General features: G+C 37.0%; 1 protein-coding gene across 1 annotated transcript in view; it reads right to left on the bottom strand.

Moving 5' to 3' along the window:
• The window catches only part of WAC (WW domain containing adaptor with coiled-coil), an 81,174-nt gene that overhangs the window by 36,028 nt on the left and 18,491 nt on the right, over window positions 1–26,655 (bottom strand). The window contains 2 exon segments of the mRNA XM_034644205.1: window positions 241–261; window positions 263–348. Of these exon segments, the coding sequence (XP_034500096.1) occupies window positions 241–261; window positions 263–348 (107 nt within the window).

Genomic DNA, 26,655 nt, shown 5'->3' with positions numbered 1-26,655 from the left:
GTATAGGAAAAGTGATGAAATAATACCGAATGGTATCTCCTGACTAGTCTCAGTTCTACTAAGGTTAGCACATTACTTCAAATACATTAAAAAAAGGTCAACTTTAGTCAAAATTTTATCAGGTTTAACAAGACTTGGTCAAGGAGTTTTTTTTTGGGGGGGGGCATAATAAACACACACATACACACACACACACGAACCCCCCCCCCAAACCAAAACTGGGCATGTTTATATACTTACTGTATCTGAAGTTTTGCTTGGGATTATTGCTTGGATTAGAAGAATGTGAATTTGAACTATGAAGAGCACTGTGGTTGTGTGAATTTTCTTGTGGAGAGTAACTGGTCCCTTAAAAGAAATAAAGACCAAAGTGAATAATACGTTGTATTTCATGTTTAATTTCAATTGGTTTCTATCATACTACAGATCGTGTATCTCTAAATCATCATTTTACATAAGCATCTGGAATATATACATATTCATACTTCTTATATATAAAGTATTTGTGAGCCTATTGAAGATATGGCTTAAAGAGCATATAGCTTACATGGTTGACAGCCTATGGAAAAATGTTATGTATAATTAGATGAGCAAAACTTCATCATTATCATTTATAGCAACTTTTTTTAAAAAAAATAAGAGTTTTATTAGGGAAAGACAGAAACACAACATGAAGAAAAAAGGCACAAAATTCAGTGATACAGAATTAAAAGTCACAAATATCCAAATGTTTTTGCAATTATTTTTCAATTTCTTAAATAGCCTCTGCAACTTGATTTTAAGTAGTTTTGCCAATTTTTCAACTAAAACAATACTAAGAAAGTTAAGTCTTAAGGAAGGTACTCTCTTTCAAGATGATGAAGATGATATCAAGTCTCCTAATTACAGGACCAACTCTAAGAATTGCTTAAAAGTAATTCGTGAGTTTTATGAGTTTTATGAGTTTTAATCCACACATCTCAAAGACCATCAGGGACGACAGCATTTACTGTCTTAAGAAAAGCCAAGGTGTAAAAATACAGACTTGCAAAAACAATGATTAAAGATACAAAAAGGTTCACCACAAAAGTCTATCTGCTATTACAATTTCTAATTGTATTTCATTACTTTCTTCCAGCAATAACGTACCATAATTCAACTTAAAAAACAAACTACACCAGCAATAGTATGAAGGTTACACTATAACGAACAAAAAGTGGGAAGAGTCATATAAACGGCTGAGTGGTCTAGCAATTAGTCACCAGTTAGAACCAGAGTTGTTACAAGTAGAAATGATTAAGAATTAACTATTTCAGTTAGGAGGGAAAATAAGTAGACAAGAAAAGTGAACTGGGACAGACAGAAGATGACTATAACGTTTCAGATATCCAAGTGGAAATGTCAGCAGATCTACGGAGCGCTAGAAATTCAGAAGTGATCTGGAAGTTTCCTCCATTAGAAGTGAAAGGCAAGGGACTAACTTGCCTTGCATAATATCAACAAGCACCATGAACTTGGAATGAATTAATGGCAAGAGAAAAGGCAATGGCCAACATCTAACCTTGGATAAGGGCCAGTTTATAAGAGAAGCTAGAAGCAGATTCAAAGACCCCAAAACACTAGTGATGTGACAAAAGACAGTAGAGGGTTACTGAAGAACGTGGCATAATGTAGGTGGTACAACAGAGGAAATTCTCAACCAGGCTACTGCTTGATGACTTCTTCATCTACTTGTTTTTAATTTTATCTTGCTGTATGTGTTTATACAAAACACCCTAAACTTTAATACAGCAGGCAAAATATTCTTCAGTAAACAGTGTAAGAATAAACACAATCAAAAAGAAATCAGTCAAGAGAAACTCAGTGAGCAGAAAAGTGAACATAGCCAGCCTAAGATCTCTATACTTAGAAAGGCCCGCTTGCACAGCTGGCCCTTGGCTGACATACGGGAACCTAGATTTCTGGAGAGTTCCCACAGGACCTGACAGTTGCTCGCTGTGCCTAAGCTTCCTGTGCATACAATATGGTTATGCTTAACATATGCTTTCCCATTGGGAATCCAGATTTTTGGTACATGGTAAGTAGAGGTGCCTATGTAACAAACCAAATCCAATAAAAAATTTTGGGTACTAAATCTCTAATAAGCCTCCTTTATAGTCAACATTTCACAAATATTGTCACTATTCATTGCTGAAGGAATGAAGTATGTCTTGTGTGACTCTACTGGGAGAAGACTATTGGAAGCTTGCACGTGGTTTCCTCCAGGCTTTGCTCTGCATACCTTTTCCCTTAGCTGACTCTGCTTTGTATCTTTTCACAGTAATAAGTCATAGCTATGATAATGACTATACACTGGGTCCTGTGACCCTCTTAGTGAATCACCAAACCCCAACACACTCATTTACAAAGAAAAATTAATACTCACAAGCTTTTAAGAAAATCTTAAACCTATACCAAAATTTGTACTTTTCAGGTGTACTTATAATTTTAAAAAAATCAGATTTACAGGACAATACAGATAAGAAACTGAATAACATATACAAAGAATGTCATATTTATCCATCCCTAGTAGAGTTGAGATTCCCGCTGAAATTTCCATAAATATGTTGGCAATAATAAAGAAAAGGCCAATTTTATAGACTGAAATGAATCCTAGAATGATCCTTTAAGAAGCCTGGGTTAGATGCCTTGACATTTATTTGCATATATTCTTAAGCAAGATGACCTACACTTAGACTATGAAATAAAAGTGCCACATTAATGATTTGTTAAAAGTGTCTTTTAGAAGTGAAGTACTCTATAAACATAAGGTATATTAGGAATGAGGTCTAATGATCTCTCATGAGGTTAAGATCCAGGAATCTACTCCACTTTAGTGTTATTCTTAGTATCAATGAAAATTCAAAAAGCGACAAGCACTCAATTTTTATAAACTCTTACCTCTGAAGAGACAGTGAATATTCCACCAATCTGACAGATGGTTTCAGATAGTTTTTAGGCCTAGTATATGTTTTTTTCAGAGGGCATTATATACTGAAAAAACCCAAGCATCGAGGCACCCTAGCCTAAGACTTTAGAGACAAGAGAAAACTCAATCAGCTGTTGAGAGGGAAGACATTTTCAGAGACAAGAGCTTTTTGACTAGGGATTAGAGTCTACACCCTGTGAAATAGATTTATCAAGACCACTTAGCAAAACCAACAACTGAAACTTAAAAAAGAAGTGAGAGGCAAGATTAAGATAATCTTGAGATTAAGATCTCAAACTTCTGTATCTTAGAATAAACTAACATTATATATATATATATAACCCTCTAGTTAGAATAAACTAACGTTCTTAAATAGGATCCAAAACTAAGTAAAAGAGGTTTTATAGAGAGTATGGTAGGCAATAAATCTTTAGATTCCAGCCAGAAGGATGTGCTTAAGAACTGAACGCAGGGCAGATTTGCCCCTAAAAAACATGATCATACCAAGTTACAGTTAACTCTCCTTAATAAAAGCTACAATTTATATTATCTTCCAAGGTATTTTTGGGAGGTATCTCATTTGAGCCTTTTAATTCCCGCATGTAGTTTTTTTCCAAGCTGAAGTTAACACACTTAACAAAGAGCAAAGTGATTATTACACGCCCTATCCAGCATCAGAGTAACGATGATGGTGGTCATGATTTTCCAGAGCTACATTTCTTTTTTTTTTTTTTTAAAGATTTTATTTATTTATTTGACAGAGATAGAGACAGCCAGCGAGAGAGGGAACACAAGCAGGGAGAGTGGGAAAGGAAGAAGCAGGCTCACAGCGGAGGAGCCTGATGTGGGGCTCGATCCCACAACACCGGGATCACGCCCTGAGCCGAAGGCAGACGCTTAACCGCTGTGCCACCCAGGCGCCCCCAGAGCTACATTTCTTATACCTAAAATACAAAGCACTACAACACAAAATTTCTTTGAAATCTTTTTTATCTAAAAAATTCACGTAAATTTTTATTTCCTGCCCTACAAGGAGTCTTTATGTTTCAGGATAAGAACACAAGCTTTTTGTTTTTATTAATACTTATGACACACAGAGTCTAAGACTGAGAGAAAGAAGTGATCTGTGGATGCCAATATATCCAAAGAAGAGTAGAGCCATGCATAAAACTTGAACTCAGAATTTCAATAAAAAATCAGCGATTATTCAAGTGCAAAAAGGAAGATAATATATATGCTGGTAAGAGATAGTCTCATGGATGCTACCTGGCCCAAGAAAGTAATGGGAGCAAAAGCTGTTTATATGGTCTGGTGCCCTTTATGCTCTCTGCATACTACCTAAAAAGGGGCTCACTACTTAAAAATCTCTTTGAAGAAAGTAGTATTTATAGATTAAGTGGGAGACAACTGACTTTAAATGATACCTAAGAAATTAAAGTTAGGACTAACGAAGCAAGTCTTCAAGATTTCTAAGAAAAGGATACTACTGAGAATTACTTGAGTTTGGGGGGGAGTGGAATAAAGGGATTATATGTTTATGCTTGGGAGAAGTTCTCTCATCCAGTGCTTAACCAAAGGCAGATATAAAACGGAGATGTTTTAACTTGACTGGATGCTAATGTCAGACTAGAATCCAAGGATCAGCAAATTATGATCTGCTGGATGCATGTTTTCTTTAATGAAGTCATTAATCAAGTTTTATCAAAACACAGCGACAGCCAATCATTTAAGTACTACCTATGGCTACTTTTTAAATTATGACAGTGACTGTGGGACCCATGAGACTAAAATATTATCCAGCCTTTTAAGAAAAACTTTGCTGATTCCTAGATTAGACATTAATCTAAGATAAGCAATTAATGTAACACAATGCATGATACGGACCTCCCTGACAGAATCTTCATTATTTAAAGGGCAGAATAATCCCTACTTGGCATCCTCTGTAACTTCAGAAGCTAGAGCTTAAGGGTGAAAAGGCTAGAACTCCAAACTGAGAAAGATGGAGCTCTAGGAGAGTACTCTGGGAAATGGGTCAACAAATGTAGCAAAATGCACCCGACTCAGCTAGAAATTAAGCAATTACATTGCATTTCCACTTAGAAAAGGGAACTTGGATATTAGAGGGAAAACAGAATATACACTTCTATATGAGCCAACAAGGCTGGGAAACGCAGCCAGCTTTTCAAAAAAATCAAGCAGTAAGTTTTCATTCTACTCAGGGGTAAATATTATGGCATTTGTGTCCTTATTCAGAACATGACAACCACCAGAATTCACTACCAGGTCCTCGGACTTAGAAATCAAGTCTTAATGCTGCCATCTACAATTAACTGGAAAGAATGGGTAAGGCATACCTAGGATACTAAATGAAAGATTTCAAGGACATCTACCACCCTAAACTGCTATTCGAACTAATAAAAGCAGACAGTAGGTATAACTGAATGAAGTTCAGCAGTGGATCTCAAACTTCAGTATAGTTTAAAAATGTACATTTCAAGGTTGAATCTCACAGAGATTCTGATTCACAGGATATGGGATGGGACCCCCAGGATGTAAATTTTTAAGAACATGGTTTTGATGTGAGTATCTAGGCCACACTTTAGATGCTCTATTGCCTTCCACTGTCTTTGGTCTTCCTCTCATCAGTCCAAAACAAGAGACCACAAATAGTTAAAAAATAAGGAGATTTTACAAAGAAAGCCACATCTATAGTGAGTATTTTTACCATAACAGGATGTTTTCCTGACAAACCTTAAATTCTGCAAAATCACACTAAAAATTAGTTTTATGGGAAAAATAGAGCACATCACTCCATTATAACCAAAGCACTAACAAAAACTTGAACAGCACAGGCAAGCAGCTCAGCATGGTTATAGATTGTTTCAGGGTATATTAAAAATACAAAANTAAAAAAAAAAAAAAAAAAAAAAAAAAAAAAAACCAAAAACACATTAGGGTAGAAATGAGGCTTGCTGGGGCTGAGAACGTAGAAGTGAAGCTGTGAACACTGAGGCTACAGTTAAAATGGACAGAGAAGAAAGTGCAACTTGCCACAGACCAGAGAGCCATGCAAGCAAGGCTGGGGGAGCAGACTTGAATTTTCTTTAGGGGTCTTGCCTGTGCAGCAGCTGGATGAGAGCTTTTTCCTTTCTATTTGAAGGTTATAACCCTACTCCTGCTATTCTGATTCTCCTTGCCTAGAAAAAAAAATTTCACATATGAACCAATACAGCTTCAGTTTATTAATGTCATGCTCCAATTTATTAATTGTATATGAGCTAAATGGTGGTAGAAAAGCACAATGTAGCTAACAAGACTATGTCTCCTGGTGAGGGTAGAAATGATTCAGATAATGCAACAACAGGTTTGCATTTGACAGTACCCTGTAGTTGAGTACTCCGTCTAGATCAGTGTTATCCAAGTGACAACCCACTAGGCCACATATAGCTCCCGAGCACTTGCAATGTGGCTACTCTAAATCAAAATTTGCTACATGTGTAAAACACACTGGATTCAAAGACTGAATACAAAAAGAACGTAAAATAGCACAATATTTTTATACTGATTACATGAACTATTTTTGATACATTAAATGGTATTTATTATTAAAATTAAAAATTAACTCCAGATGTTGGCTAGCACAAAATTTAAAATTGCATACATGACTCACTGGACAGCACTACTCTAGATGAAGGTATCCACTGGCAATTAATGTAAGGAGGCCAAGGATGCCCACTATGCAGAGGACATTTCTCAAAGACCTGTGCCATCTAAAAAGTCAGCTCCTAATTAGCTGAGCCCAGAACCTAATTCTGCTTAACACAATATGTTACATTTTCTAGGAATGTAACTGCTGTGCAAATTGTACTGCAGAGTATTTGGCTTTGTCTCAAACTTTTACCAAGATATTCACCACTTGCAAAAATTTCATCATCAACAATAATGCTATGCAATTTGTCTGCACTTCTATCTATCATGAACAAATACTAACAAGGAGATCCCTTTGTTAACACAGTAAGGACCAAAAATTATTAAACTAGCAGAGATAAATGAAAGACGCAGCTTTCACTAAATTTCATTAATAAAACTTGTTTTAAAAACAGTACTGCTGGGGCGCCTGGATGGCTCAGTCGGATAAGCATCTGTGGTTTCAACTCAGGTCATACTTCAAGCCCCCCGTCTGGCTCAGTGCTCAGCAAGGTATGTACTTGAGAGTCTCTCCCTCTGCCCCCCAACTCACATAAGCACACCCTCTCTTTCTCAAATAAATAAATCTTTAAAAAATTAATAAAAACAATACTGCTATCCTTTACATTAACCCCAAATGAATACACTACATATCTTTTTGCACAGTGATATAAACTACTTTGTGCAAAGTATGTATTACACATTTCCTTTGCAACTACCCACATCTTTCCTACTCTTACATGTGTAGGTAACATACATTTATGTTTATCTAAAGACTAGAAATGGAATTTTACAAAATACTTCAAGGGACAGTGCACATGCAAAAGAATAAAGTTAAGTTGGACCCTTCCTCATACTACCCACAAAAATTAATACAAAATGAATCACAGACCTAAATATAAGAGCTGAAACTGTAAAACTCTTATAAGAAAACATAGGTTTTTTTCATCACCAAATTTCAAGTGAAGAAAGAAAAAATATAAATTAGACTTTGTCAAAATTTAAAGCTTTTGTGCTTCAAAGGATACCATCAAGAAAGTGAGAAGTCAATCCACAGAAGAGGAAAACATATTTGCAAATCCTATGCAAAGGACTTTTATCTAGTTCTACTTGTAGGAACTCTTACAACTCAAAAGATAAGTAATACACTTTTAAAGTGACTGAAAGATAACAAACATCTCTTCAAAGACGACATATTAAATGACCAAAAAGCACACAAAAAGATGCTCATCAACATTAGTTATTAGGGAAATGCAAATCAAACCTGCAATGAGATACCACTCGCATCCATTAGGAGAGCTATAGTCAAAAAGACTGACTATAACAAGAGTTGAGGATGCAGAGAAATTGAAATCCTCACACAAACTGCTGTTGTGAATATAAAATACTCAGCTGCTTTGGGAAACAGTATGGCATTTCCGTAAAAGGCTAAACACAGATTTATCATATGACCCAGTAATTCTAGGTATATATCCAAGAGCAATGAAAACATGTGTCCACACATGTTCATACATTATTCTGAACAGCCAAAAGATGGAAACAAACCAAACGTCTATCCAATTAACAAATAAATACGAATTATTCAAAAATAAGGATGAACAAATACTGCCACAAGGTATAACATGGATGAACTTTGAAAATGTTATGCTAAGTCCTATAAACCAGTCACAAAAGACTATGTATTAATAGGACTCCACTTATATGAAACATCCACAATAGGTAAATCTACAGACAGAAAGGAGGTTGCTGAAGTCTGGGGGCAAAGTGAAAGCTATAGGGTTTCTTTTTGGGTGATAAAATTGTTCTAAAATTGATTGTGGTGATGACTGCACAACTGGGAATACATTAAAAACCACTGAACTGCACACTTCAAATTGGTGAACTGTATGAAAGGTGAATTACACATCAACAAAACTGTTACCCAAAAAAATTATCTACCATACCTTACATGTGACTTTGACTTATACAGCTTAGACAGAGATCCCTAATATATCATTTCTCAAACTCTAATCCTTTGAGATGCTTTGAACAAAAAAATGTCACAAGGGAATGTAAATCTGCAAAAAGTTGTGTATGATATTCTCTTATAGAAAATTTTACATGTATTTTAAAGGATCTAAGAATTACACTGAAGTAAAGAAACTTTAACCTGGGGGAAAAAAAGAGAATTAAGTACTGATACAGGATATAACATATGTGAACCACAAAAACACTATATTAAGTCAAAGAGGCCAGTCACAAAGAATGTATAATCCATTTATATGAAATATCCAAAACAGAAAACTCTATAAGACAGAAAGCAAATCAATGGTTGGGAATCAGGCAGGGAGAAGAAATGGGGAGTAACTACTAATAGGTATGGGGCTTTCAGTGGGGGGTGGTGGTGGTAATTTGTGTGGTATGTGAATTATACCTCTATTTTTAAAAATAGATGTTTGAGGGGTGCCTGGGTGGCGTAGTCGTTAAGCGTCTGCCTTTGGCTCAGGGCGTGATCCCAGCATTCTGGGATTGAGCCCCACATCAGGCTCCTCCGCTAGGAGCCTGCTTCTTCCTCTCCCACTCCCCCTGCTTGTGTTCCCTCTCTCGCTGGCTGTCTCTGTCAAACAAATAAAATAAAATCTTAAAAAAAAAATTTGATGTTTGAAACGAGAACCACTCAATCAGGTAATCTCGACTTCAGTCCAGATTTTGCCTCTGCCTTACTAAATAAAAGTGAGGACGTCACCTAACTTCTATGGTTATCTTCACTTGTCAAATAAGATACTGGTTGAATAGTGTAGAATTACTTCCATTTGTTTAGAAAAATTATCAACGCAGGACTCTTGACTCTTCAGTGATCTCAAGCATTTGATTCAGTACCACGCAGAACAAAGAGCTGGCATTACAGGGCTATGTAGAATTAATCTTGGAGTAAGGATCTCTTCACTCTTACTGACTCCAGTAGAAATTCACTGGGTTCACCATAACATTCTCAATGCTCTCCCACTTTCATTCTTACCTTTCTTTCAAAACAGTCTCTACAGAGCCAAGTAATCTTTCAAGCCTGCATCCCTGAGCACGACATGTGTCTTGAATTTTAATGGGTAGAGAGGGAAGTCGTTCAATTTCATGGTCCTACTTACCCTCCCAGCCTCATTCTGCAGCACTCACCACACCTTGCTCACTATACCTTAGCTGTCCTGGTCACTTTCAGTTCTTTGAACACATGCCCAGTTCTTTCCCATCCTAGATCCTTCACACATTCTACCTCTTCACCTCTATCTTCCATTCTTCCTTTGCCTATTTCTTGGTCATCCTTTGGTCTCAGCTTAAACGCCACATTCTTAGAAACGCCCTTCCTGATCCTCCAATCTAAAACATGCCCCCTATCATATCACACATCTCTCCTTAACAGCTATTTTTATGCAGTGTAATTAGATTACATCTCACATTATTCTGTTCCCTTGTTTTTGTATTAACTATGGGGCTAGTCGAAGTAAGGTAAGCACTCCTTTGAAAGAAAAAGTTAACATAAAAAAAAAAAGTTTTAAGAGAATGTATCAAATTATCGTAAGATTCGGAAAAGGCAGGGTAAGCAACAATGTAGCTGCAAACCGAGTGTTACCCTTTCCCAAGCTGATGCCTTTAGAGTACAGCAAACAAGGAGAAAAAGAGGCAGGTCCTGTCATGCCTATATGTCTCTCCAAGTAATTTTACCTTGTGACTATAATCAACTGAACAAGAAGTAACCAATTTCAACTCTGGAAGCCTCATGATACCCCTCAAACTAAAAATGGGTGAAAAATACAAAGGAATCTTCAAGTATGTGCTATGCTCTCATGGGTTTCACTCACAATTCTCAGTTATATTAAGATAATAAAGGAAATTACAAAGATCATCTGACAAAAAGATTTAACACTGGGTACAATGAAGTTAAGAATAAACTTCAATCAAGAAAAACTATATGAGTGGGGCGACTGGGTGGCTCAGTCGTTAAGCATCTGCCTTCGGCTCAGGGCGTGATCTCAGGGTCCTGGGATCGAGCCCCACATCGGGCTCCCTGCTCACTGGGAGCCTGCTTCTTCCTCTCCCATTCCCCCTGCTTGTGTTCCCTCTCTCGCTGGCTCTCTCTCTCTGTCAAATAAATAAAACCTTTTAAAAAAAATTTAAAAATTAAAAATTAAAAAAAAAAGAAAACAACTGTATGAGAAATGGCATACGAAGAGGAAGGCACAAGGTTACACAGGTTCAGAGGGCAAGGAGTAAAATTAGTCTGACAAGAACACAAAGCTCATACAGATGATATAAAAGGGGTGTAAAGCTAAACTAAGCCAAAGACTACTACTAAAGGGCCTTGGAAGCCAAGCTAAGGAAAAAAACATTTTATCTTTTGGACAAAGAGCTCTCTAAATAAACAAGTAAGAACTGTTTATTTGCTTTCTGAGTATTTTTGTTTTTTTCGATGCTTTTGAACAGAACTGTGTGCATCATGAAAAAAGGAGACTTTAAAGTGTGTATCTTTAAGGGGGAAAAGTACACATCTTTAAGGGTGACACAAAGACTAAAGAAAATTCTTTCAAGGACATGGCTGTCTAATATTTTCCCCCAACCATAAGCCACAGAATTCCTTCCTTACATGGCTTGGCTGCTCATTCTTCAGATGTCAATTCACAAGCTACCCCCTAAAACAGCTTTTCCCTGACCACCTCCTACCACGTGTCATTACCATTTCAAATCACTATTTCCTTCATGGCACAAATCACAATATAAAATTATCCTGTTTGTCTATTCCATATTGTCAATCTCTTCTACTAGGAGAGAAAAACTCCCTTTACACAGGGACTTTGCCTGTCACGTCATGGCTATAATCCCTGTAATTACAATAGCGCTTGGGTCTGTCAGACTAAAATAAAACAAATGCATGAATGGAAGCCCAATACTTAAAACAGGAGCCACTGTTACTGCAACAGGGGTAATGGTGGATTGAGGATCAACATAGTTCCAGTCTTGGAACGTCTAGCCTCCATACAGCATCATTTAAAAAGGAATGATATCATCTCTACAAACTAGTTGTCAAATAGCTAGGTTGTAGGAACAAATCCTGTGTTACATGCAGGTATATAAATTTCTCCTGTTAAATTTAACTAATATGACACAGCAAAAAAGTGTTAAGAAGACAATACCTGTTAAACCCACTGACTGTATAATTAATACATATTAGTAAAAAAATTACTCTACTCTCCTCCCTTCTTCTACCTGTACCCATCATATAAATTGGAAAAGTGCTTTTTCCAAAATCATGAGGTATTACAAAGAAAAAGGCAGCATATTACAGCAGAGTTTTTCAAATAAATAAGGGTTTTCCCCTATTTTTCAATATTTTAATACTTTTTAAATTTTTAATATTTTAAACACTGCTCTTGTGTCACACAACAGAATTTATCCAAAAACTCCCATCTGTCTCTGCTGCTTAGTCAACCTGCTTTTGTGTTGAGACAGTCAGGGCTGCAGTTTTGGTTACAGCTACTGGTAATCTTACATAGGACAATCTGTATCTAGGTGTTCTCCAACTGTGAAATGGTTGTCTATTAAACAGAAAAGTAAACATTGCCACATTACCTAATTAAATTGTATACACATCAAGCAGCAGATGCAAAAATATGCAAGTAAGCAGATGCTTACTATGAGGTATTGTAAAAATTAAAAACAGAAGCTCAATAATTAGGAGAGGAGAAACTCGACAGATCACATTTGCTGATGTTTGACATAGCGACAATTTTATGGCAACATTCTTTGGACAAATACCGCATATCTCTTCATTCTCCCTTCAATCCCATCTCTTCATTTCTCACCACCTTCCTTGTCCAAACACAGCCCTAGCCAGGCTTTGATTATATAGGTTTATTTAAGAACTGTTTCAAACTTTCAAGGAAAAAGTAATTACTGTAACGTATCTGGTCCAGAAAGAGACTCAATCTTAAAAGAAACAACTACAAAATTCTGACAAAGACAACAAGAACCACAGGGCAATACAGAATCAAGAGAATTCACAACTATATATACACCTCAGGACAAGCATGCACAAAAGCTGAATACGGAAAGACTTGCATGAATCTTGAATGCCAATTTTTAAAAAAGATTTATTTTAGAGAGGGGGCGCTTGGGTGGCTCATTCGGCTAAGCTCTGCCTTTGGCTCAGGTCATGATCCCAGGGTCCTGGGATAGAGTCCCATGTCCGGCTCCCTGCTCTTCCCTCTCCCTCTGCCCCTCCCCGCTTGTGCTCTCTCTCTCAAATAAATAAAATCTTTAAAAAAAGAGAGAGAGGGGGAGAGAAGGAGAGAGCATGCGCATGACGTGGGGGGGAAGGCGGGAGAGCCCAACGTGGGGCTCCCACTCTCAACCCTGAGATCTTGACCAGAGCCAAAATCTAAGAGTTGGAAGCCTAACCAACTAAGCCTCCCAGGCGCCCCTTGAATGCTAATTTTTAAAAACAGATATTGAGAAGGCCATTTGATAAAATTTAAACAGACTTTTAACAACAAATTACCAACTAACTGTATGAAAAAGTAGATGTCTCCTTAATACAAAAAAGATGAACTTCAAAAAGGGATGATCTTTACATAGTGATCATTCATCACCAAGTAATACCTTTTAATACCACGAACATCCCCAATCAAGTCTTTCTTTTAATACCACTTCTTTGGAAATTTCCACTGGAAATTTCAATAACTTATCTGACTTTCCAACATAAAGAGCAGATATTAATATTACACTCAGAATCTACAAAAACATCAGGAGAAATAACTCTATCCTCTTAGGCTTTTTTCTGCAGGTGCCTTTAAAATCCCAAATAGAATAATAGTACTTTAATGTGTAGATTTTCCTACTTAATATCCAGGAACATTTTCACTCATCAGTAAAAGTGGTTCTACTACATTATCATTTCTAATGGCAACATTATACTCCACACCGCATGCATATACCACAATATGTAATCAGAGAAACATTTATGTTCTCTAGTTACCATTTATCTAGGTGTCGGAATTCCCAACCCATACAAAAATGGACTGAGTCAGCAATATCTAACACTGAAAAGAACCATGAAGGAGTCACTTCCAAACTAATTTTAAAAGCCAGTAATTCAATGATTCACACAGCACAATCTGGTAATGAAAATTACATTAAAAGTAGACTTCCAGAAAGATGACAATATGAGTATGTTTCTGTATTTGCCCTCTATAAAGCCTATTAAAATTAGGGGGGAAAATTTTAATCAAATCCAACAATGGAATAGTTACAGCCCAACAAACTTGTACTGACAAATGGTTTCAAGAGAAAATTAAAATTCATACTCAGTACAGAAAAATTACTAAAGAACAACACTCAATTCCTCTAAAGTCTGTTAGGATACATATTTTTAAAACTATGCCAGGCAGAAGAGCTGGGAGAGAAAGGTCGTTTGCTCCATTATATTGACTTTTTGGCCCAATTAACTACCTGAAACAGGGGAGGGGCCTGCCATTCTAAACCTCTGCCTGGACCCCAAGAGTGAGCACTGAGAAAAGAGTTAATCACGTACAGTGTGAGTTCAGAAGAAAAAAAAAAAACAGAATGAACTGCTCTTTCTCACATTATCACTCTCCTCCCAACAGACACCTCCCAAACCACCTTCTCTGATCTCTAGACAGATTATAAGCAACCAACTTCTAAGGACACAATTAATATAGTGTCCAGGAGTATAAGAAACAGAATCAAAGAGAACTGAATCACTTTACACATATACATACACATGTGTATATTCAAATTCACTCAACACAAGTACATACACAGAAACCACCCTACACAGTCTGAGCAGAGACCAAAGTGATGGTATATTAACATTAATATGGTGAAGAAAATGCTTTGAAATAAATATCAGGAAACCGATAACTTCAGACAAATTCTGTTCTACCTCAGAGTACAGAGAACAGGAATTCTATGAAACAAAACAAAACAAATGAAGGGGTGGGGGTATAATAAAGGGGTGGGGGAACTGGAAGAAATAAGAGCCAAGAACTTAAAGATGAAATCATCAAAGAAACACTTATTACATTTGAAGTAATAAAAGAATCCACAGCGCTGAAAGCAATGTCAACCTAAGGAGGAACACCAACCTGAAAAATATCACAAAACATTTAAGATTAAGGACAGAGATGATAAGCACTTAGAGATAAAAATGCCATGAATGAAAAATGAAGTCAACATATGTAAAACTCAAGGTACTGAAGAAGAGAATAGAAAACAGGACATGCAAGAGTATTTTTAAAAAAGCTTTCCTGAAATATCGGAAGGTCTCAATATGGAGATTGAAGGGGGTTACCATGTACCAGGAAAAATAAAGAACCGATAAAAACTGAAACACATCTTCGTAGTCTGGTGAAGCTGCTGCATTTTAAACATAAAAATTTAAAACATGCAGGTAGCAGAAGTATGTCACTTATAGGGGCGCCTGGGTGGCACAGCGGTTAAGCGTCTGCCTTCAGCTCAGGGCGTGATCCCGGCATTATGGGATCGAGCCCCACATCAGGCTCCTCTGCTATGAGCCTGCTTCTTCCTCTCCCACTCCCCCTGCTTGTGTTCCCTCTCTCGCTGGCTGTCTCTATCTGTCGAATAAATAAACAAAATCTTTAAAAAAAAAAAAAAAAAGAAGTATGTCACTTATAAATCAAACAAAAAAGGGCTGACCTCAGACTTCTCCATCGAGACCCTAAATGCTACAATACAAAGTAGTAATGTCTTATGCTAAGAGAAAAAAAAGGATATGACCCAGAAAATTATTTTTCCAACCAGGATACCATTTACACATAACAACAATAGGAGGACATTATCAAATATTTAAGAATTCAAAAATCAAAGCACTCATAACTTGGGGGTGGGGTTAGTAGATTAACACAGAATAACAAAGACAATCATAAGAAAAATCAAACCTGCAAATGGAGAGAGGCTATACTTCTAAGACAGCAGTATGCACTAAATGCACCTAACCTCACCTGCTTAATATCTGGAATCAACAGCCACTTTTGATTACTGTTTATTTTGAGAACTTTTATGCCAAATGACTGATGTTATACAGTAAATATTAATTTCCTCAAAATACACTCTTGAAATTTTTCTTTATTGTAATTTTATTTCATAAAAGCACTAACAGGGAGTTACCATTACTCAAGAAGAGTGACTTACCCGCCCCCCTCCCCAACACGCAGAGTATTCATTTGACTGATACTGCACAGCAAATGCCCAAGATGGTACAAGACACTAACAGAATCAAACAGAAATCATTCTTCCCTACTAGAGTTTTAGTTTCCCAAATTTAACTATGTGTATCAACAGAAACTGAAGTGCTTTTTAAACTGTTAAGATCCCTGGTCCCATACTACCACTTTAATAAGGAAAATTTTCAGGCTGGTTTGTTTGCTTGAACTTTCCAGGTGACTGACAGATACCTGCCAGAGCTGCAACAAACATTACAACCTCTTCAAGTCTCCTAAATCTTCAAAGGCAGATTAAATAACATCCAGTAATTTTACTGTTGACTGTATTTTATCCTACTTCAAGTTTTTTGACAATTGCAGTTTATTTAGTAGGTACTGGGACTCTGCAATAAATGTCAGATTCTAGGTTGTCACTTTTTTGAACACAATTTTATGTATCTTAAAAATACAGTAGCAGCAAGATATACTTCTGTGAAAATGTAACAGCTCAAGAGTTTGACAGGTTAAACGAATAGCATTTGTTCCAATGAGGATACTGACCAAATATGAAAATACAGGTTATGCAGAAGAGTTGCTCATACTATTTTCTGAACAAAATAGAAAGCAAATTGGATACATTTACCATCACTCTACATTAGATACAAATATTGAAACATTAAATTGGCACCCAGTAATTAAGCCTTTCCTTAAAAAAAAATTCAGATATTTGTATAATGACTTAAAGAAGAATGTGATTAGAGAGAGGACCACTGATGAGGATTAAATTCTGGCAACAGGAATAATTTGTAATAATATAGTCCGATGACTGATTACAGCAACTGAAGATTTCCCCGTTAACTGTCATTAAAAAGTTAAGCAGCTAACAAAGAAAAGCTATTTCACACAAAAATTTGTACATGAATGCATGGCTATGTTGGCTACGAGCTGAAAAATGTAAACCACCCAAATGTCCTTCAACAGGTGAATGGTTAAACGAACTGAGGTATATCATACCACAGAATACTACTCAGCAATACAACAGAAATTCATCATTGATACACACCCCCTTGGTTCTCTGGGGAATTATGTGGAGTGAAAAAACTCAATCTCAAAAGGTTACACAGTGTGCTTCCATTTACATAACATTTTTGAAATGACAAAACTGTAACGATTGAGAGCAGCTAGCTTGCTAGAGGTCAGGGAAGAGTGGAAGGAGAGAGATAGCGGCTGTGGCTGTGAAGAAAGCACAAGAAATTACTGCGATGAGCTGCTCTGTATCTTGACTGTGGCAGTAGTCAATCTATTCATGTGATAAAATTCCAAGAAACACTAACACATACACGTTGCATGTAAAATTGGTAAAAATCTAAATAGGGCCAGTGGATTGTGGAGAACAGGATGTCACCCCAAAATATGCCACTTTGGCATGTGGATCACTTTGAGCTGAAGGCAATCAAGACCGAACAGACTCAGGAAAAACTTCTCCCTCTCCCATACCTACATAAAAGAATTTAGAAAGGGAGCCTGAACCAGAAAAAGACTACCTGAGGTAACTTTTTAAACTAAAAGACCTATTAGTATGGCAGGGCAAACTTCTAATTACAAGCATCTGCTCTTCTTACCATGCTTTGAGTTGCCTTCCTCCCCTATAAAGCCCCAGGCCCCATCCCATTCCTTAGCTCAGGATGTTGTCACATTTGCCTCAACTGCCTAACTCACCCTTGAGTCTCATGTTTGGGGCACTTGTTTTTCTCCTATTAATTGGTTTTATGTCAAAGAACCTTAGAAAGGAAACAAAAATTTTTCCACCCCTACAACTGTAACTATGTCAAATGCCTGGTTTTGATAGTTATGCCAACATGTTATTTACATGCAGGAGAACTGGATAAAAGGTACACAGAACCTCTCTGCAGCATTTCTGCTGGAAGCGCACTTTCATCATTGCTCCTCATTATCCCCACTAAAGTTCCTCATCTCCACGAAGTATGTTTTACGTTTAATCACCCTGCTCACTCATCCAACCTCCACATTCTCTCTCATTCCTTCACCTTCATATAAGTCATTTTGCCTTGTAGAGACAACACCAAGAGCAGCCAATCACACCAATGAGCTCCACACTACCCTTTCCCATTGTTCTTGCTCCTTGATTTTTCTTTTTTCCTTTTTTTTTACACTTCTAGATTTGATGCCATTTCACAGAAAGGCTTTATTCAAATAATGTTTTACTGTATTTGAATTCTCCTTAAAAACAGAGTAATCTCTTGTGTTACTATCATTAAATTGCCATAAGTTTTTAGAAGTTCAAAGTATTCATAAAGACTTAAGACAGTTCAGGTCAAGCTCACTGTATAAACTGGCAAATCTTACTGATTAGTGCTATAAAATACAGTATTTTAAGAGTTAAAATCCAAGAAATATTTTTCAATAAAAGAGAAAACAGTGCCACATTTAACAGTCCCCTTTCTGTGTTATTTTTAAATCCAAAATCTCATGTGTTCTACCTTGTAGAACACAATCACTAAGCTTGGCTCTAGGACAAAATAAAGACAGAAATATTAGGTATACTAAACATCACAGGTACAGAGAAAAAGGGATTACTTGAAAAGAGTAATGCTGAAAGAATAATACGGTTCTTTGTGTATAAATCAAACAGATTTTTACTCAAAACAGAAAGTATCATAAAACAGAAACAACAAAATAAAATATTTTGATTACCTTGAACACGTTAGGGATGGTTACAGATTTCAGGTAATTATTCCATTTAATCCTCAAGCAAATCTCTGAGGAGGGTTGTAGTAAAAATATGTATTTTAGGAGCGTCTGGATGGCTCAGCCAGTTAAACATCTGACTCAGTTTCAGCTCACATCATGATCTCAGGGTGGGGAGACTGAGCCCTGGGCCAAGGGCTCCAGTCTGCTTGAGATTCCCTCCCCGTTCCCTCTCAGGCACTCAAGCGCGCTTGCAAACACACACACACAGATGCGCCTCTCTAAAATAAATAAATAGAGCTTTCCTTTTTTTAAACCCTATTTTACAGTTCTAAGTTTAGGAAAAATTTTCAAATAATGAGCCCAAGGCTACAGAGTTAATAAGTGGAAGACGAACATGGGTTAGTGTCCTTTGCCCTAATGTTAATTTTATGTTATCTTCATTGTACCACAATGCTATTAATGCATCACACTATTTACATAATTGACATATGGTAGAGGAAAACCAATATTCAATTAATTTGACCCTTTCAAGTAAGGAATAGAAAATGCCTAAATATTGTCAATTTTATTAATTTTTGTTACCTTTCTCATCTCCTAAAAGTGTATTAAAAGCCATATTCAAATTCAGAAACTACTATTACCCATAACATTATTTTCTCATTAAATCACAGTATTCAGCATCTATTATGTGTAAGTACAACACATTCCAGAACGAAAGCATGTTGTAAATGGTGCACCCTACTTGACTCAGATTTTCAATTAATGTCACTGCCCTTAAGGAGCTTGGGGGAAAAACTTGGACTATCTATTAGGAAACAACTCATTTCAAATGTCTGCAACATATCGTGTATAACAATTAGTTCCTGGTTCTCTGTTCCCCTATCCTCTCATGTTAACCCTTCCCCAACTATCCCCACCCTAGAAAGATTCTGATACAAAAGTCTAGAAAGAGGAAGCCATAATATTTCACTCAGCATCCCACCTAACGAAAAAACTTAAAAAGTTTTGCAATCCTTGTTCACCCCTTAGGGTCAAACCCCATTAAAACACACACACATCCACACACCCTAATGTAAATTGTTTTAAGCTATTGTTTTTTAAAAATACCATTTAAAAGCAAACTTTTCATTTCTGGTTGAATTTTTGTCAAAAGAAAATCTATAAAAGTACATTTTAGATAAACACAAAATCTAAACAAGAAAGTCAAATTCATGGGAATGACAAACACCAAAAATCAGGGTAATTCTAGGAAAGGGGCAGGGCTGAGGGTGGGGTGTCCAAAGGATAATAATGATTGAGAAAGGGGAGTACACAAGAGGCTTCCTTTACTTGTAGTAATGATTTCTTCAATTAAGTGGGGAACATACAGTTCTGCAGGGCTATAGTTCTGAAGGGCTACCTTGCATTAGTGTTCTTTTAAGTTTGACATCACTTCATATTAACAGAATATATTCTGACAAATGGTTTTCAAGGCCTTTTAAAAAGAATCTCTTTCCAAAACAAAATCTTACCCAGAACAGCTATCTAAAATGAATAAAAGTAGAATTGGTCTCTCTTCCCTTGCTCCCAACAGTGACCTGCAAGGTTATTTGCAGAACACCAATGGCACCAAAGGCTGCAGTCTGAAAGCATTAAGGACACCAATTCAGCAACTATAGTTTCAAATAAATCTTCCTTTAACTTAAAAAATGGTGTTACAGTGATCTCTCCAGCTATAATTAAATTACAAAGAAAAATCAGTATATACACTATAATCACTGAACTGTTAATAGTCTAAGGCCAACCTTTTATTTTGTATACTAAATCTCAACACTACTCCACCAACTGCTCCCTTTACAATTTCTTCCTCTACTGGACCAGTTCCATCAGCATATAGCTCTCATCAAGGGAAAAGGAAATGAAAAGAAAAAAAAGAATAGAAAGGAAAGGATGGAAGAGAAAGGAGGGGAAAGGAAAGAAAAAGAAAACAAAGAAAAGGAAAACAGAAAAGGAAAGGAAAAGAGAGAAAAGGAAAAAGAAAAGAAAGAGAACCTTTTCCTTTAACCCACATCCTACTCCAGCCATACTTTTGTTCTTTATTCCTTTTATAGCAAAATGCCTCTGTGTTAGTCAATGTCTTCACCTCTTCTCCCCACTCCAATCAGGTCTTCATTTCCTCAAGTCCAATGAAACTGCCTGTCAAAGTCAAAACCCTCAAGGGTGCCAGTTCTCATATTACCCAACCTACTGGCAGACCTAGACATAAGTCATCACACACATCCTGGTATACTTTCTTCACTTGGCTTCCAGGAGATACTCTCAGGTTCTCTTCTACTCCACTGGCTGCCCCTTCCCAATCTCCTTTGTTAGTCACTCCTCAAGTTCCTGACTTCTAAACATCGTAGTACCACCAGATAAATCTGCAGTTATTTCTTGATAGCAGAGGTGTGCAAATGTCTTGCTAGCTGAATCTGACCACACCCATTCCTTTACAAAATGCCAGGGCTCCACCACACTACACTGGTTGAGCTGAGTATATTTGCAGGAGACCTTATGGCTACAAAGATGAAAATATTTACTTATCTAGGTCCTTTACAGAGAAGAAAGGCTGCAGACCCCTAGTCTTTTTTCATTTTCTATAGTTTGGGTGAAATCTATAGTCTCATGGTTTTAAACCAACTCCATATGCCAATGCCTCTAGCCCAATCTCCTCCTTAAATTCCAGACCCAGTCATCTGCCTATTCCACATCTCCCTTTGACATCTGAACAGGATTCTCTAATGTACAACAACCCGAATCACAAAACTCCTAACTCTACCCGCACCCCAAACCTTCTATTGTATAGTCTTCTTCATCTCAATAAATGACAATTCCAGCTTACAAATGCTTGGGTGAAAACTCTTGGGAGTCATTCTTCATTTCTGGTTTATCTGTTGATTCTTTCAAAATACATCTAGAATTACATCACTTCTTTTTTATCATCCTAATTCAAGCCACTACTGTCTCTTTCGAGTAATGCAATAGTGTTCTAAATGACCTCACTGCTTCTCTTATTCATATAGATTAAGTCATCCAATATCTGCCAATGGTTTTTCATCTTATTCAAAGTAAAGCCCAAATCCTTTCAAAAGCCTACACGGCCTAGCTTGATCCGGCCCTTGCCCCACCTCTCTTGAGCTCATCACCTTCTATCACTTCCTCACCCCTAAATACATCCATGGCTATCTTGTTCAAACACCAAACATGTTCTCACGTGAAGGCCTTGCCATTTACTGTTTTCTGCCTGGAACAAACTTTCTTCACCCCATAGTCATATGCCTACCTTCCTCATTTCTTTATAGCAAACCTTACCTCCAAAATTTCTTTGTAACAACCCCTACTTCCCTAGATTATTTTATTTCTTCTTATTCAGCTTTATTTCTCTATGAGACAGCACTTTTCTCTAACTCATATATTATTAGTTTATTATCTCTCTCCTGTTAGTGTCAATTTCTTAAGAGCAGATTTAACGATCTTGTCCTGGCACATGGTAGATCCCCAATCTATCTGTATATCCTACAACAATATCTTATGGAAAATATCACACTTTTCCTTGTTTTCTTACCTTACATATTCCATTTGTTATAACAACAAATTCATGTCGGTTGATCTGTACCAATGCAGGACTACAGATTCATTCTAAAATTCCTTGATATCTTCTACTTTGTTTCTAGTCAACCTTTGACTTCTAAGTGCCTGCCAGCTGCATCAACTAATAAGCCTACAGTGTATAAAAATTTTGCTCCACTCTTTGCAGTGTCTTTAAGTCCCAGGACAGTCCTACCTTGGGATTCCCTGAACTTTTTGAATGCACCAGATTTTACTGATTCTGAAGCAAATTCAGTATTTTTTTTTAACTTGCTTTCATTAAAATAACTGTAGTCTTTGACACAATGGAGTGCAATAATGAGGATCAAGGAGAAGAAAAATTCCTAAATTCACACAGGTTGGTCTGCTCACATAAAACTTTATAATTTATTTTTATAAAAACAGACTGCTAGGGTGCCTGGGTGGCTCAGTCAGTTAAGCAACAGACTCTTGATCTCAGCTTAGGTCTTGATCTCTGGGTCATGAGAATACAAGCCTCGAACAGGATAAATAAAAGAAAAAAAGCAGACTGCTGCATCTAACACTGGAGAACAAAGTAAAGTGGTAGGGAAAAAAACGAAAAATAATTTCACAGAGGTAAAGTTTTATCTCTCAAGACTAAGCTTGCTAAATCTCAGATACCTTATATAGCTAATGATGATACTGTATGACATTAAAATACACTCTTATAATGCCGTTGTTATACTGCCTCAATATGATTTATACTGGCATTGAAAATGCATTAAATTATGCCTAACAGTTTGTAAGTCAATTATACAGATACTCAAAGATAATATCTAAACACCTCAGGGTATAACCAACTATTTTTACTAGAAAAAGACTGTTTCAAGTTAAATAATTTTGACTTTAAGCAGCCTTTTCAGAAACATTACCAAAGTATCCAAGTGCCAGTCCCAAATGTTTACGACAATCCCCAACTTAGAACTGCTATACACTAAATGGATTTTAAAAGCAGCAAAGTTTTCACTTAACAAAACTGTGAGAAGGTAGGAAAAAAACAGATGTCCTCAACCCAAAATAACCCATTCACATTCAGGCTAAAACCTGAGTGCTAATGTAAAACAGTTCACAATTACTATAACAAACACCTAAAATTTTGTTGATGCAACCAAAGCACTAAGACAAAAGATGCATTTCCCTAGAAAGAAGGGGTTTGTAGACTCTTTACAATACTCTGTTATGTTTCTATGGTTTGAATCACAGAGTATTCCCAAGGTTCTCTAGTGTAATCCCCAAGTAACAAAATGTCCTTAAGAATTAGAAAGCATGTGAGTATCAACAACTCCTCCTAGACCCTGGATCAATCCCAAAATGTTTCATACTTGCCTCCAGAAAAAAAGGGTACTTCTGCACTCTTAAAGAGCCCCTGTTCTCTTAGCATCAAAATTATAACTTAAAATTTTTTCGAAGTTTTAAATATATTTAAATTAAATGTTAAGTTTTAAATTAAAGTCTACCCCAAACCTTTTTTTTTTTAAAGATTTTATTTATTTATTCGACAGAGATAGAGACAGCCAGCGAGAGAGGGAACACAAGCAGGGGGAGTGGGAGAGGAAGAAGCAGGCTCATAGCAGAGGAGCCTGACGGGGGCTCCATCCCATAACGCCGGGATCACGCCCTGAGCCAAAGGCAGACGCTTAATCGCTGTGCCACCCAGGCGCCCCTACCCCAAACTTTCTGCCACTAATCAATCATGCCATGGAGTTCTTAGTTCCTCTAGTGCATTATTAATTGTATCATTCATGTAGCACAAAGCAATGGTTGTTAAACTTTATGTGCACCAACATGACTTTCGGGAGCATATTAAATACGCAGACATCTAGGTTTCATCACCCAGAGGTTCTGATTCAATTGGTTGTTGATTAGGACTGAGTGGCATTTTTAAACATCGCAAGGATTCTGGAACCAGTGGTCCATGAACCACACTTGCACATGCTTTTGACCAAAAGCGGGAAAAAAGTCGAATGTTTCTCTAAAAATGTAATGAATACAGAGTTCTCTGAAATAAACTATGTTTTGAAGAACACCGAAAAAATTGGTAGACTAGTTAAGGTTACCGGTAGTGTATTTTATAGTATATGTTCACCTTCTGTTAAAAAGAAAAAACTACAGACTCTAAATAACTGCACTGAATTTAGTCTGGAAGATTAGATATTTAGTCCTCTGGTAGGAGAAAAAAGATTCATGAGAAACCAAGAATTTGAACAATCTGTTGCCATCCAGGGTAAGAACCTCAATACCACAGATGTCACTGTGATCCTTTTGATTATTCCATTCAATTCATTCAGTTTATTACTCTCTAATAATTACTTTTTTTTTTTAAAAGATTTTTATTTCTTTATTCGACAGAGATAGAGACAGTCAGCGAGAGAGGGAACACAAGCAGGGGGAGTGGGAGAGGAAGAAGCAGGCTCATAGCAGAAGAGCCTGATGTGGGGCTCGATCCCATAACGCCGGGATCACGCCCTGAGCCGAAGGCAGACGCTTAACCGCTGTGCCACCCAGGCGCCCCTCTAATAATTACTCTTAATCACACATTTTATATATCATTTTCAAATTACCTAAGTGATAGAAGATATTGGGAATATTCAGTAAGAAGGAAAAGCAAAGACAGACTGTGAAGGAGGAATGTGCATGAAATGCTCAAGGAACTACAAGGATGTCAGTATGGTTGAAGCTGAGCAAACGAAAAGGAAAATGAAACAAAGAAAGGTAACAATGGGGAAAGGAACAAATCACACTGCGCCTGTGGGCCACTGTAAGAACATCTGAGAAGGCTGAGTAGAGGAGCAACTTGATATGATTGCAGCATGGAGAATAAACTGAAGAGCTAGAAGGTAGGAAAGCATAAGGACCGGTTTAGGAGGCTCAAGAGATTATTGGCCTGAGCAACTGAGAGGCTGCATTTCCCATTTAACAAAATACAGAAAACTGGGAAAAGCAGGTTTGAGAGGGGAAAATGAGAAGCTAAGTTTTGGGCACTACCATATAATCAACATAAATAAAGTGTTGCATGTGGTAACAGACGTGCTAAACCAACCTACACTGGCAACTGGGAGGTTAGAGGAAGTTAATTTCTAAATAGAAGCCTAAAAAACAGGAAGGAATTAACAAGGCAAAAGGGGCTGTAGGAGAGAGAGTTTTCTAAAAGGAACCAGCATGTGTGAAGTAACCATGCATGACAGAACTCATTATCTTCAAAGAACTGAAGCATATAGAAGGGCTAGAAAATTAGAGATGTAGCAAGCTGTTCAGGGAAACATTTGTACTTTATCTTAAGGGCAGTGGGAAGACACCACTTACGTAAAGGATGAGCAAATGCACTTTCCTTAAAAGGTGATTCGGGCTGTAGGGCAGAGAATGAACTGTGAGGGAGGGAAGGGGCAGTATGCCACTGCTTTAATTCAAGCAAAAGAGGATCAGGGTATGAGTTAGAAAAAATGAATAGATTCAAAAGCTATTTCAGAGGCAAGAGCTGAGAGACTCAATTAAGTGGATACTGGGGATAAGGGAGGATAACGGCATTAACAGAGTCAAGAGCTAAGGAAAGGAAACCAAGATTCAAAGAGAACCAAAGCTCACAAAACTGATGAATGCACAACCAGGATGTTTCACCCAAGCATGAGTGCTCATTCCATTCTGCAGCTACATAAACATATGTAATGTTGTAAGTATTTACTCAAGCCAGATATTCACATTTTGAAAAATCAATTTTCACCGAAAATACATTGTCAAATTTAGGTATTAACATTTATACTTCACTTACACACTTTAAACATAAAACCTGTAAGGACTCTTCCCACAGTTTTAAATGGCACTACATAACTACAAAATGCCTGTTTTATAATTCTCATAAGTATCTCATCCATTAAGTAACAACCAGAAAAGGCTCTACATTTAAAATACAAAGAATACAAAAGAATTTCTAGAATATGAGGTTAATATCGCTTTCATTTTTTAAACAATAAACCCACAAGAAACTGTGGTGTTTGACCAGTAGATTAAAATGTTTAATACTCTATTTGGAGAGTCAAAATGAGTATACCCTGACTGAAAGCAAAAAATGAATTCTGTATTTGGTGGGCAACTTAAGACTTAATAAAATGGAAACTGTAATAATAAGGTTAAAAAACTAAACCACTTTTATATAAACAAAACCTGATTTCTGCACTATATACAGTATATACAGTAAAAACTTCTAATAGGATTTCTGTTTATAACAGTCTTCAAAAACGTCAACCTTGGTTCTCAATTTGAACTTAAAAAATGCAAGGAAGGGGCGCCTGGGTGGCTCAGCCGTTAAGCGTCTGCCTTCAGCCCAGGGCATGATCCCAGGGTCCTGGGATCGAGCCCCAAATCGGGCTGGCTCCCTGCTCCGCTATGAGCCTGCTTCTTCCTCTCCCACTCCCCCTGCTTGTGCTCCCTCTCTCGCTGGCTGTCGCTCTGTCAAATAAATAAAATCTTAAAAAAAAA

Source organism: Ailuropoda melanoleuca, chromosome 15 (assembly GCF_002007445.2).
Source record: "Ailuropoda melanoleuca isolate Jingjing chromosome 15, ASM200744v2, whole genome shotgun sequence".
NCBI lineage: Eukaryota > Metazoa > Chordata > Mammalia > Carnivora > Ursidae > Ailuropoda > Ailuropoda melanoleuca.
This window is presented reverse-complemented; position numbering and strand designations above follow the sequence as displayed.